The sequence below is a fragment of the Paramisgurnus dabryanus genome, chromosome 21 (assembly GCF_030506205.2).
Source record: "Paramisgurnus dabryanus chromosome 21, PD_genome_1.1, whole genome shotgun sequence".
NCBI lineage: Eukaryota > Metazoa > Chordata > Actinopteri > Cypriniformes > Cobitidae > Paramisgurnus > Paramisgurnus dabryanus.
This window is the reverse complement of record NC_133357.1, coordinates 5,889,848-5,903,220: the sequence shown is the minus strand read 5'-3', so window position 1 is coordinate 5,903,220 and position 13,373 is coordinate 5,889,848. Positions and strand designations below refer to the sequence as shown.

General features: G+C 38.5%; 1 protein-coding gene across 1 annotated transcript in view; it reads right to left on the bottom strand.

Annotated features, from left to right (window-relative positions):
- The window catches only part of cdh24a (cadherin 24, type 2a), an 88,270-nt gene that overhangs the window by 14,768 nt on the left and 60,129 nt on the right, over positions 1–13,373 (bottom strand). Inside the window, exon 6 of the mRNA XM_065269038.1 lies at positions 5,612–5,793. Within this exon, the coding sequence (XP_065125110.1) occupies positions 5,612–5,793 (182 nt within the window). The remainder of the gene's footprint in view (positions 1–5,611; positions 5,794–13,373) is intronic.

Below are 13,373 nucleotides of genomic sequence, written 5' to 3'. Positions count from 1 at the left end.
TTGTATTTGAACACGTGGATTATTATTTATAGAAGTTTTATCATGAAGAAACCGATTTTTAATGCTTGATGTGTTTCATAGACATACTCCAACCCTAACAACCCAAAGTGCGGGGTGACGACCACAGACCTATTATTTGTAATGAACAATAGCTATACACAAAATTTAGTCAATCCAACTAATAATCCGATTGCAGGTTACGACAGTACAGTTTACATGCACCCTAAACATTGCAATCTGATTCAAATGTTCGTTTACATGTACATTCTACATAATACGAACCAAACGTCTGCGCAAACGCACAGCCAGGGTTGCCAGATTCGCACATCAAAACCAGCCCAATGGCAATTTAAAACTAACTCAAAAGAATCCCAATGACTATTCACAGCCCAAATACCAATAACTAATGAATGAGATCCTTTTATCTTTAACCCGCAGAAAAATGTTTACAAGTATCCCAAATCTAAACTTCGCCAAAAAGCAGAGGAATTGGCAACGCAGCGCACAGCATCTCTTGTCGAGTTCACTCTTTATCTCTGGTTATATGTACTGTGTCAAAGTCAAAGCTGTGTTGGAGAAAGTTGTTCTTAAGAAGTTTTCAGGTATAGGCAAAGAAAACTTTTTTCGAAAGGCACAATGCTATTTTATTGCTTTATAAAATGTTATGAAAGTACACATGAACCCTGCAGAATGTAAAGCGTGTAACCCCATTACCTTAATTATGCTTGTTGCCATCGCCTTGCTCTTGCATGTTTCTGCGGCGAGAAACGAGCGATATGTAAATAAGAGGTAAAAATAAGACGTGAACTTAGTCACAATTCTTCTGCGCATGTGCATAAGGTATTTTTGCATCTGATTGGAAAATACTACGATTCATGCTTTAACATGCGCACTTTTCTTCTGATGATCGGATTACAGATCGAACTACACCACCACTTTCAATATTGAAATTTGCATCCGATCGACCTCAATTGTATTAATTAAAGTGTTTACATGAAGGATTTTCAATCCGATTGAGCCATCAATATGATTACAAACGGATTATTTGGTTGCATGTAAACGTAGCTAATTATGCATATTTCTGAAAGTTTTACATAAATGGAAAAACAACAAGATAACATGTTACACAATATCAATACTTAATGATGAAATAATTTGCATTTTTGTTGCATATGGGGCAACATGATTGACTCGAATTGGACTATGTGATTGGCGCAAATGCGCAATATTCCCTTCAACGTCTGCCGCAATTTTTTATCAACTCAAGCGAGAAATTGGCTTTGACCTATTGTCATGTCAGGTTTGAACAAGCATGCCGCACAAGCCCTGAAAAGTGAAGCCAAAACGTCTCAATCGCCCCCCCCCCCATTGACTGGTCCCAGTATAGGTCATAAACCCCGCCTCCCCACGTTATTCAGTGGGACTTGAGACCAACTAAACAACTTAATTACACTTCAATTATCTTTTTCCCGAAGCTGGTTTCTGTGATTTACTGTAGTTTTTATCACACTGATGTAAATTCAAGTGTTTTTTTTTTTTTAAATAAGTTTGTTTTTAGTTAGTTAATTAATGCTATAAAAACGGTGGTGTCACGTCATGATTGACAGCTGTGATATGCGCATTCTGCGAGGGCGGGGCCTTGATTTTGTGGCTTTACTTCCTGCTCACTACTGCAAGACTCAAGACCCAAGATGTCAGCGCCGTATCGGGACACTGACGGCTTCACTTGTCACCAATGGAGAGAGCGAACAGGCGTCGTCCATCTTTTTTTACAGTCTATGGGTTTGATATGTCGGGTTGTGTCAGAAAATGGATAACCAGTAACCAGTAAATACTTAACAAGCTTATAATAAGTGCGCTCTATATAGTATGAATGGGTGTAGTATGAATGAAATCTGGATATACTACACTCGCCATGTTGTCACTGTCATGTGACCTACCAGTGTCAGTTCCGTCGCGTCATCTCCGTTCACAAATCCTCTTCGATGGCCTCATGGGACAGGAAATGATCCGTTAAATGCACACTTCAGAATCTAGCCAGAAGTAGTAGGTCATTCGGGTACTTTTTGCCTACTCTTTTATGAGTACTGTGGATTTGGACATACTTCTTTAGTCACATACTGTTTTTTTTTGCTTTCTATTTAGTAGGAAAGTGTGCGGTTTCACACGCAGCCAGTAGCTGGGTTTCCATCAAAACGTGAAGCGAATCTTTTCAAAATTCACAAAAAACTAAAAACAAACAAATGCGAATTAGGTGCGTTCTCATCAAGTTGTTTGTGTGAATAATGCTGGTATTGGTAACCTAGTAAACAAATCAAGGCAAGCTGGAGACAGGACTGCATATAGTAACGATTGGGCAAGTTATACATTTATTAGCAGTGCAGCTCGAAATTGCCAAACTAAATGCTGTGCACAGCAGAAGGAATGCAGCATTATTGATGCAGGCACTAGCAGCAAGGGCATTGCGTCAATGTCGAGCCCCATATATGGTAAAGACAACTTAAGCGGAAACAGCTAGATGGTCAGTCCCGTAGGTTTAATGTTTACTACGTCAGAATTCATTTGGCAAATGCGTTTCCATCTCCCATTTTTCGCATTTACTCTTTTTTGCATAAGTGAAGCGAGCGTAAAAACTTTTTGCGAATTAAGGGATTTTATTCTAAATTTGGCATTTCCATCATTCGTTTTTGATGCGATAGTTCAAAATTCTCATAAAATCATGATGATGGAAACATGGCTAGTGTTTTCATTTCTGCGAGTGATGCAAAAAACAAGTAATGTCGCAAGTAATCTAGAGTGAGTAACGTGATTTGCTTCGATTTTGGTGTGTAAATTCCTGTTCTGCGGTGCATCCCATCAGTTTGATGACATATTAAAAGTAGCACAGTACTGGTGTCAGTATGCTGTGGTGTATCTTTACCGTTGCAGCGGCTTTAACAGCAGGAGTGAGGAGTGTTCACTACAGATGAAAAGCTCTGTCACTTGGACTGCAGTCGCGTGTTAATCAACATCTCCTCAACTCGAGCTCTCCTGTTACTCAACAGCATTAGTCTCCACACGCTCCATCTAATTTGCTTTTCCTATGCGCTGTGACTCACACATCCCTCTTGTTCTCTGCAACCTTCACTTTTGGCTTCACGCACGCCTCCCTTTATTGTTTGTTGTTGTGTCTTTAACTAGCACACATACCTGTCATTGAAGTACAAAGCTCAGCAGACGAATGCAGATCTCGCACACGCATCTGTCTTTGTGAGAAGCCATCAGGGTGGAAAATAGCTTGCCATTCATTTTCCAGTTTGCATATTTTTGATCGGTCTTTTCTCGTTTCAATTAGTTCTGTGTGAATTACTGCTTTCTATTCGAAACGCATGTCTTCGATTCGTGCAGAGTTTCTGTTTAAATAAACTGCTGTGACGAAACGTCTCGAGGGGGCCGCAGGTTAAACTTTCTTTCTGCCGGCACTAATGCGCATGTTTGCTGGCAGTGGTTTGTCGAGAAGATTAACTCTCATTTACATTTGAACTCAGAGTCAATTTAACTCATTTGAAATTCATTCAGTAATAATGTATTTATTTTTGCTTTTCTTTTAAGTTCTTTTATTCTCTATTGGTTTAGTATGAATATAGGTTTCTTTGTATGGTTGCTAGGATGTTTTGGTTGGTTGCCAGGGTGTATGCATTTACATTTGTGCATTTGGCAGACCAACACTATCTCATGACAATTCGTACGCATTTTACTAGGTGGCTAATTCGTACAACCACATTCATATTTTTTTTTAATGATTTGCCTTCTACCCTGTGACTTTGGGGTTAGGGGTGGGGTTTCGATATTGTTTTTTTATGATAATCATTCGTTTTTGCACAAATTAATACGAATTAGCCAACTGGTAAAATATGTACGAATTCTCGTGAGATCAGGCTGGGTAGACCAACGTAACTTAAGGCGCAGTACTCTTAGGGGGGCGTACACACCAAAACTTTTAAACGCGGCTGGAAATCCCTGGAGGACGCCTTATGCCACCTGTTTTTTCAGCTGTGCGCCAGCTTTCTTCAGCTGAGCGCTTTGGTAGCTGTGATACTTGAGCTGTGAGCCTGTCGGTTGTTGTAATATTTGTCCCGCCCCTCCTCCACTGTGATTGGACAGCCATGTGAGAACTGAAATTGAAGAGCGGAGCTTTTCACCCAATGTTGAGTCTCTTTCAACTCTCAACGCAGAGCGTGGAAAAAAAACGCTAGCTGCTGGCTTATTTGAAAAACGCTGAGCTTCCATTGGAAACAACTGAAAACATGCGCCGGCCGCGAGCGTAAAAGCTTTGGTGTGCCGGCCCCCTTAGCACAGAAAAAACGCTGAGCACCGTTTTTAGCGAAAAAAAAAGCTAGCTGATGGCTTTTTTGAAAAACGCAGAGCTTCCACTTGAAACAATTGAAAACATGCTCGGCCAGGGCGTAAAACCTTTGGTGTGCACGCCCCCTTAGGTCGGAAAAACCACTGAGCGCCGGCTTTCAGCGTGGAAAAAACGCAGAACACTGGCTTTCTGCGCGTAAAAAATCCACCAGTCGCTGGCTGTTTTGAAAAACCGCTGCGCTTCCATTGGAAACTATTAAAAACATGCGCCAGCTGCAGGTGTAAAAGTTGAATCTCTTTCGACTCTCGATGCTCAGCGTGGAAAAAACGCAGAGCGCCGGGTTTCAGCGCAGAAAAAAAATGCTAGCTGCTGGCTTACTTGAAAAAGCAGAGCGGGCGTAAAAGCTTTGGTGTGCATGCCCCTTTACAAGCGGCTATAACCAACAGATATCTTCAACGTATCTTCGCGTATCTCTAAACAGTGAATCTAGTTTGTGTGATCTAATATCTTACCTTTTTCTGTAATAGTGTGAATAAAAACAATATGAAGTCAATTTCACTGCAACTTCGACTGTGTTGGACACCTGAAGTAATTTTATGTAATGGACCTCAGCAATAAGCGTCTGTGCATGCACCTTAGATTCAAGTAGATATGATTGGCTGGTGTTGGTTTATCATTCATAAGTTGGAAAAAAAATCGCTCAGCAAGTGATGCCAATAATTCATTGTATCTTTATCAATATCGTTGTGGTGTGAACTACGCTATTCTCTTCAAAATATTTTTTTAAAAACTATATTATAATTATCGTGATAATGTGAATGGCCCTTTACAGTGCATTACAAAGTATACACTGTTTTTATCATATGTATGTTCTCTGGGTTTGAACCCATGACCTTTAGCGCCACTAACGCAATGCTTTACCATTGAGATATACAGGAGCACATTGCATTTATTGTCTTAGTACACAGTTGGTAAGGTATTTTTGGGAAATATCCAACTGGTCAAAGTCAAATCAAAGCACCCTACAGTATCTAGAGAGGTCCATGCAGGTTGTCGTTTAATTTTATTTTGTTGCCTGCTTTATTGCCCACCAGGCAAAACCATAAGACGTATTGCCTGGAAAAGTAACAGCACATCTGTTCGATTACTTGCGCAAGCCGAATGATGAGATATAATTCATTTCAGAATTGCCTGGCAAAGTTGAAAACCTGAAGTCTTTAAATCTTTAATATAGGCAATGGTTGCATGCGAATTCTGCTCACCCACCTTGCTTAATAAAAGCACAGCCTCTTGGTTCAGTCCGGTTATATTGAATGCATCTCCTGCCTCTCCATCCACAATGGTAAAATCCATTCGAGCGTTTTCTCCCAGGTCTGCATCTGTTGCAGAGAGACGACCGATCTCCACCCCAGGGACGGCCAACTCGGACACAGAAAACGACCACATACCTTCAAGCAAAAATAAAGAATGAGTTGCAAATAATCTTGCAAAACAGGGTTGTGCTATAAAATCATGATGTCATCGCATAATTACATCATTAATCAGGTTACATAAGGCATCTATATAAATCTCCTCCAGCCATTCAACTGGTTTTCCAATCGATATGCACCACACTCTTAGCCAGACTTTAAGTCAGAGAGGTTTTACAAAGACTCGCCCCTCTTTACAGATAGACAGTTTTTCTTCAGTTATAAGACAGTTTAATAACTACCTTTCTTTCTTGCTATACTGTGGGCCAAAAATAAAACTAAAAAGGAAAACCTCCTTAAGTTCTGTTTAAACTTAATTAGAGACAACAAATAACGCAGGCAATCTACTGCATTCATTACGAGAATAAAAAGTGCCTCTCGTCTCACACGAGGGCAACACATCATATCTTATTTCTTAATCAATCACAGTAACGAAAATAAAATACAGTTGCTAAGATGTTCAGAGTTGTTGCTAGGGTGTTCTGTGTAGTTGCTCTGAAAAAAAGAGCTCATTCCTAAAACTCTGTGCTTTCCTGATCTGTATGTCTGATTCAGGTCCCTCCTGCTGTGTCTGTAGTATTTTTATATATATTTTATGTATATTATAACTTTAAAATGGCACACCTTTCCTCAAAAAGCCACACAATGTGACAGACAGACAACTGTGTAGTTAGATATGAGAAATAGCTAGATAGTTTGACAGGTAGCTAGACAGAGACAGATGCATAGATGATTGATGGATAAATAAAAGGATAAAGGTTTTATAACCATTATAGATTTTTATCACTTAAAAGCCACACTGTTTGATGAAAAGCGAACTGTCTAGTTAAACAGAGAAATAGACCGATAGATATGAAAATGGATGGTCAAAAATAGAGACAGACAGATATTGCTGTTCTTAGACCTGAACATAGATAGACAGACCGACAGACAGCCGGTCCTTTTGTCTTAAGACCTCAGCATAAGGATGGATGGATAGAAATAACAATAGACAGACAGGTAAACAGACAGACAGACAGACAGAAAGACAGTTCTTGTTGTCTTAAGACCTGAGCATAAGGATGGATGGATAGAAATAACAATAGACAGACAGACAGAAAGAAATATCTAGTTATTGCTGTCTTTAGACCTAAGCATAGACAGACAGACCAACATACAGACAGACAGACGGATAGATATATACTGTTGTCTTTAGACCTGAGCATAGACAGACAGACAGACAAACAGACATTGTTGTTTTAAACCAAAGCATAGAAAGATAGACAGACAGACAGATACTGTTGTCTTTAGACCTGATAGACAGACAGACAGACAGACAGACAGACAGACCAACAGACAGATACTGTTGTTTTAGACCAAAGCATAGAAAGATAGACAGACAGACAGACAGGACCTATTGACAAATAGAAAGAAAGACAGACAGACAGACAGACAGACAGACAGATCTTGTTGGGACGGACAGACAGACAGACAGACAGACAGACAGACAGACAGACATTGTTGTCTTTAGAAATGAGCACAGAAACATATAGACAGACAGACAGAACTTATAGATAGATAGACATAGAAAGACAGACAGATATTGTTGTCTTTAGACCTGAGCATAGATAGACAGACAGACCAACAGACAGACAGACAGGACCTATTGACAGATAGAAATAAAGACAGACAGACAGACAGATCTTGTTGGGACGGACGGACGGACGGACAGACAGACAGACAGACAGATCTTGTTGGGATGGACAGACAGACAGACAGACAGACAGACAGACAGACAGACACTGTTGTCTTTAGAAATGAGCACAGAAACACATAGACAGACAGAACTTATAGATAGATAGACATAGAAAGACAGACAGATATTGTTGTTTCTTGAGACCTGGGTATGAGGATGGATAGATAGATGGATGAATGAAAAGACCTGAGCATAGATATATAGATAGACAGATAGAAAGACAGACAGACAGATATTGTTGTCTATAGACCTGAGCATAGACAGACAGACATACAGACAATGTTGTTTTAGACCAATGCATAGAAAGATAGACAGACACACAGACAGACAGACAGGACCTATTGACAGATAGACAGACAGACAGACAGACAGACAAACAAACAAACAAACAGACAGATCTTGTTGGGACGGATGGACGGACGGACAGACAGACAGACCTACATACACTGTTGTCTTTAGATATGAGCATAGATAGATAGACATACAAACAGACAGACAGACAGACACTTTAGACCAAAGCATAGAAAGATAGAAAGACAGAACCTATAGATAGATAGACATTTAGAGAGACAGACAGACAAACAGCCGGGCAGATCTTGTTGTTTCTTTAGACCTGAGGATTAGTATGGATAGATAGACGGATGAATGAAAAGACCTGAGCAAAGATATGTATATAGACAGAAAGACAGACACACAGATCTTGTTGTCTTTCTTGAGACCTAAGGATAGATAGATAGATAGATAGATAGATAGATAGATAGATAGATAGATAGATAGATAGATAGATAGATAGATAGATAGATAGATAGATAGACAGCAGACAGACAGACAAACAGACAGACAGACAGACATTTCTTGTTGTTTCTTGAGACCTGGGTATGAGGATGGATAGATAGATAGACGGATGAATGAAAAGACCTGAGCAAAGATATGTATATAGACAGAAAGACAGACACACAGATCTTGTTGTCTTTCTTGAGACCTAAGGATAGATAGATAGATAGATAGATAGATAGATAGATAGATAGATAGATAGATAGATAGATAGATAGATAGATAGATAGATAGATAGATAGCAGACAGACAGACAAACAGACAGACAGACAGACATTTCTTGTTGTTTCTTGAGACCTGGGTATGAGGATGGATAGATAGATGGATGGATGAATGAAAAGACCTGAGCAAAGATATGTATATAGACAGAAAGACAGACAGACAGATCTTGTTGTCTTTCTTGAGACCTAAGGATATATAGATAGATAGACAGACAGACAGACAGACAGACAGACAGATCTTCTTGTCTTTCTTGAGACCTAAGCATAGATAGATAGACAGCAAACAGACAGACAAACAGACAGACAGACAGTCACTGCTGTCACAAGAGTCGCATGGTTTCAGCAACCAGCCACCTCAGCTTCATCTACGTCCTGCCTCTTTACCCATTATCGGATATCCGCGAGCGACGCGGGACCAAGATTGCGACGGCAGGCACCGCCTACTATTGGCTTCAAAAACGATCTTCAGAAACCTTTGGGTGACGTCACGGACAATACGTCCATCTTTCTTTACAGTCTATGATAGATGAACAGATGGATAGACAGATTGATAAAGAGAAAACCCAAGTACGCAAATGTGTGATAAAAACAGAATTCATGATCAATTCCACAAATTCCAAAGTTGCTTTTCCAAGAGAAAGGCCGAGAGAGAATATCAAAGAGAGAAATGAGATCCAACAAGAGTGTGCAATAGAAATATAAAGAGGAATCCAATGATTCCTTGCTTCTTTTAACAGCCAAATTTGCTCCAGAACAGAAAATGAATCACGCAAACAACAAAGGCAGAGACAGTGTGATTCACCAGAGGCAGTTTGTGCCAGCTAATAACTTCCCCAACATTCATTAAAGCTGAGTGCAGCCAAGAGAAGACGATTGCAGAAACACACTGTGGGAATACAATATGGCTTCTTTGCACACTATATTAACACTGTGTATTATTCAGAGGAAGAGAAGGGATAAGCAGAAGAGATTAGAAGAGAGATAGATAAAACAAAAAGAGAATGACATTAGGAAACCCGATGGAGGGAAGCCTGGGAAAAGCAAGGATGGGAGAGAAGCAGAAAGTGTGCATTCATGTAGGAGGGCAGGAGGGGGGTGGAAGATGTATTGTATGTCTCCGAGCAGTATTTTTCTGCTGTGATTTTGCTACGTACCAAGGAAGAAAGCTCTAAACTTTACATGAAATATTAATCGCGTGGATTTTGATGAGAGGATCCGTAGGGACGCGAGCCGAAAAGCCGTGGCAGTCTACAGACAGGCCCGAGAGCGCAAAAAGAGACATAATGTAGATTATCTCGGAGACTGTGATAATATTCACCATCATTATCACCGTAATAATCTTAATAATTATGAAACGCAGCGTGATACGGTAGTTTCTTGGAGGGCTTATGGCAGTCAATCTTCATACGGTAGCTATTAAACGATCATCGTTGCGTTTGAAATAAATATTTCAGTAATCATTGAGCATGTGTCCCTGAAGCTGTGCCATACTCTGTCATTGTTCGATTTCACTTCACAAGGATTTGGTGAGCTTAAGTTGTACCACATTTGGGTCAAAAATAGCTTCATAAATAATCTTCTTTCTTGATATCCAGTTGAAAAAAGAAATTGGGCAGGACGTGAAATTATAGATCTTCTTGTAAAATATTCATTAGCCTTTAGTTAAAAACATAAAGCCAAAACATGATATAGTACTTCCTATTTGTATTCAAAGAATTTTATACAATAAACATTTGTAGATACAAATACAATTTTTTCTGAGAAACAGGTGAAAGTTTGCACACTATATAGTTCGCCTCAAAACTAAGACATCGATAAGCAAAACTCCCACTTTGATTTCCTTGGGTATTCTGGGAAATAAAGAAATATTCTTATCATATTTTTTGCAAACAATTCAACAAACATTTCCTTGTTTTAGACTAATGAGGCAGAAATAAACAAGCGATTGCAACCGAGTAACTCCAAAAACAGCTTTTGTAATGCCCGGAAAGTTTAGACGCAACTACATTCAAAACTTGTTGAGAATCACAAACAAGAGCAAAGCATTTGTTGGAATCTGTAGCCTGGTTTCTTAAGCGATATTTTATAAATGTCAATAAAAACACCATTGGGTCATTCTACGGAAATGTCAATTTTTCTGTCCCTAGCCTTAACAGAAATATTACACTTGAAAAACACTTTAGGGTTACAATTTTTTTATATTTTAAAATGAAACAATATGTTATTTGAACAATTACACCTTCTTGAGCCATCAATGTAGCAATATTTGATTTTTATTCATTAATTAATTAGAATTCCAAGCACCACAGAAGTGCTCCTCCCCACAGTTATGTACAGAGGGAAAATGCTTTATTTTAAGATCAAAAACAGTGTTTTCTTCCATTTAAAATATAATAATGTGTCCATAACTATCAAATATATGATGTAAATTACATTTAAAAAAAGCTAAATAAATATTATAAAATATATAATGAAAGTAGTGGTCCCCTGGAGTTGTGTCACTGGTGTTACTATTTAACAAAAAAACTCTTATTTTGAAATAAAAATCACACTGATGACATCACTTGACTTCCTTCTTTCAATTTCCTGGAGATCTATGAAGAGAAATCCATGGTAAGTCCACTGTCTCTTTTCAGTTATCAGAAATCTTCTCATTTATCTCATGATTTCATATGAAGCTTTAAGTTTAAGATAATGGTATGATCTCCTTTATTGTTAGTGAATTGCAAAAAAACTAGAATACAAATGGATTAAACTACTTAATTTAGTGAGTATACAATGATTGACAACATGTGGTTTGATACTTTGCAGCAGTAAGTTTATAAAATGCAGTTTTCATGAAAATTGTCACTGGTGTTACTGTCACTGGTGTTACCTTCCTTATGGGTAAAACCAGTGACTGGTGATTTGTTGTGTCACTGTGTTTTTTTTCTTTCACATTAAATAAAATCTTTCACATGTGACATGATAATAATTTTAAATTCATAGAATTCTGCTACACTGTAAAAAATTATGTGTTCATTTTTTACACATTGTGTGTGTCATGCCATTTAAGGCGTTATTTCATGTTAAAATAAATTAAAGGGACAAAACAAATTGTGTTAAAAACAGTGATGGGAGTAACGCGTTACAAAGAAATTCCGTTACTGTAATTCCACTATTTTTAGTGGTAACGAGCATGTAACGAAGTATTTTTTTTAAAACAAGTAACGCAGTTACAATGACTGAAATTGAAGTGAGTTTGTTACTCGCGTTACTCTATTTTGTGAAAAATGAACACTTGCAGACAAGACATTTCTGATCTAAAGTTGCAGGACCATGGTAGGCGGCACAATAAATCATAACACAGAAGGTGTGTTAGTTTAGGGACAACACATTGTTTTAACACAACTTGTGCTGTCCCTTTCTTTTTTTTACATGAAATAACGCGTTAAATGGCATGACACACACAATGTGTAAAAAATTAACACATCATTTTTTACAGTGTACACTTAAGAATTAAGCTTTAAAGCAACACCAAAGAGTTTTTGCTCTTTGCTCCCCCTACAGGTTAGAAGCGTAATTGTCCATTACCCACTGTCATAAATACTGAGGCATAGCTGGCTCTGATTGGATTGTAGGTCTGCCGTAAAGCAAGTTTTTTGTAGTATTCACTCGGACTACAGGACCGCTACCCGACGGTTGGAAACTTCTTTAGTGCGGTTTTGGCCGATAGAGGGCTGCAAAGCGAATGTGAAAGTGCCGTTCACCCTGTTTAGAGTGGATGAACGACTGAAACTGTTTTGGAAGCGTTATTTTAAGGTAAAAAAAACTCTTTGGTGTTGCTTTAAAGCTGAAAAAATATATATATTTCATAAACACCTTTTAATATAAGAAGTAAGGTAACACCGGTGACAAAAAAACATTGTGTATGCAGTCTTTAAAGGAATAGTCTACTTATTTTCAATATTAAACTATGTTATTACCTTAACTAAGAATTGTTGATACATCCCTCTATCATCTGTGTGCGTGCACGTAAGCGCTGGAGCACACAGATGATAGAGGGATGTATCAACAATTCTTAGTTAAGGTAATAACATAGTTTAATATTGAAAATGAGTAGACTATTCCTTTAGGTACATGCACACAAAAAAATAAAAATCATTAAGCTGTCATTTATGTGTACTCATAAAGCCAAAGAGTAATCTAATAATGTGGTCAAAGTTTAAATGTTAGAAAAAGAAATCAATTTTAAGACATCTTGCTATACCCAAAGGTGGACGTTTCTGTAGAATGACCCCATTGCGAAATGGCAGCGTTTCCATTAACCGATGAAATGCGACTAAAACATTATTTTATTTTATCACAATAAGTCATTCCAAAAACATTGGTGACGGGTGTGACAGCTCCGTGCAAACTAACATGCAGACGATATCAAAATACAGTGAGAGCAACTCGAAAGCATACAGAGCATTTGACTCCTAAATCACTCTCGTGGTCGAGCCAGGTCACAAATCGAACTGAATCGAGCTTTAGTTTCGGGCATATGACGCAGGACGCACAGCTGAAATAGCACGTCAGACTTAAAAAGAACGGAATGAGCCGGTTCAACCCATAGGGTTCAACCAACTGTCGAAGTTTGTCGATGATTGTCGAGGCGAAGATTGCCAACGATTCTGATGAATGAGTTGCTGACACTGCGTGTGAATCACTGAGGATTTGAACAAGCCTGATGCGCAAAGTTTCTTGTTTTATCATTAAAAAGCTTTAGTTTTAGTACGATTTATTGT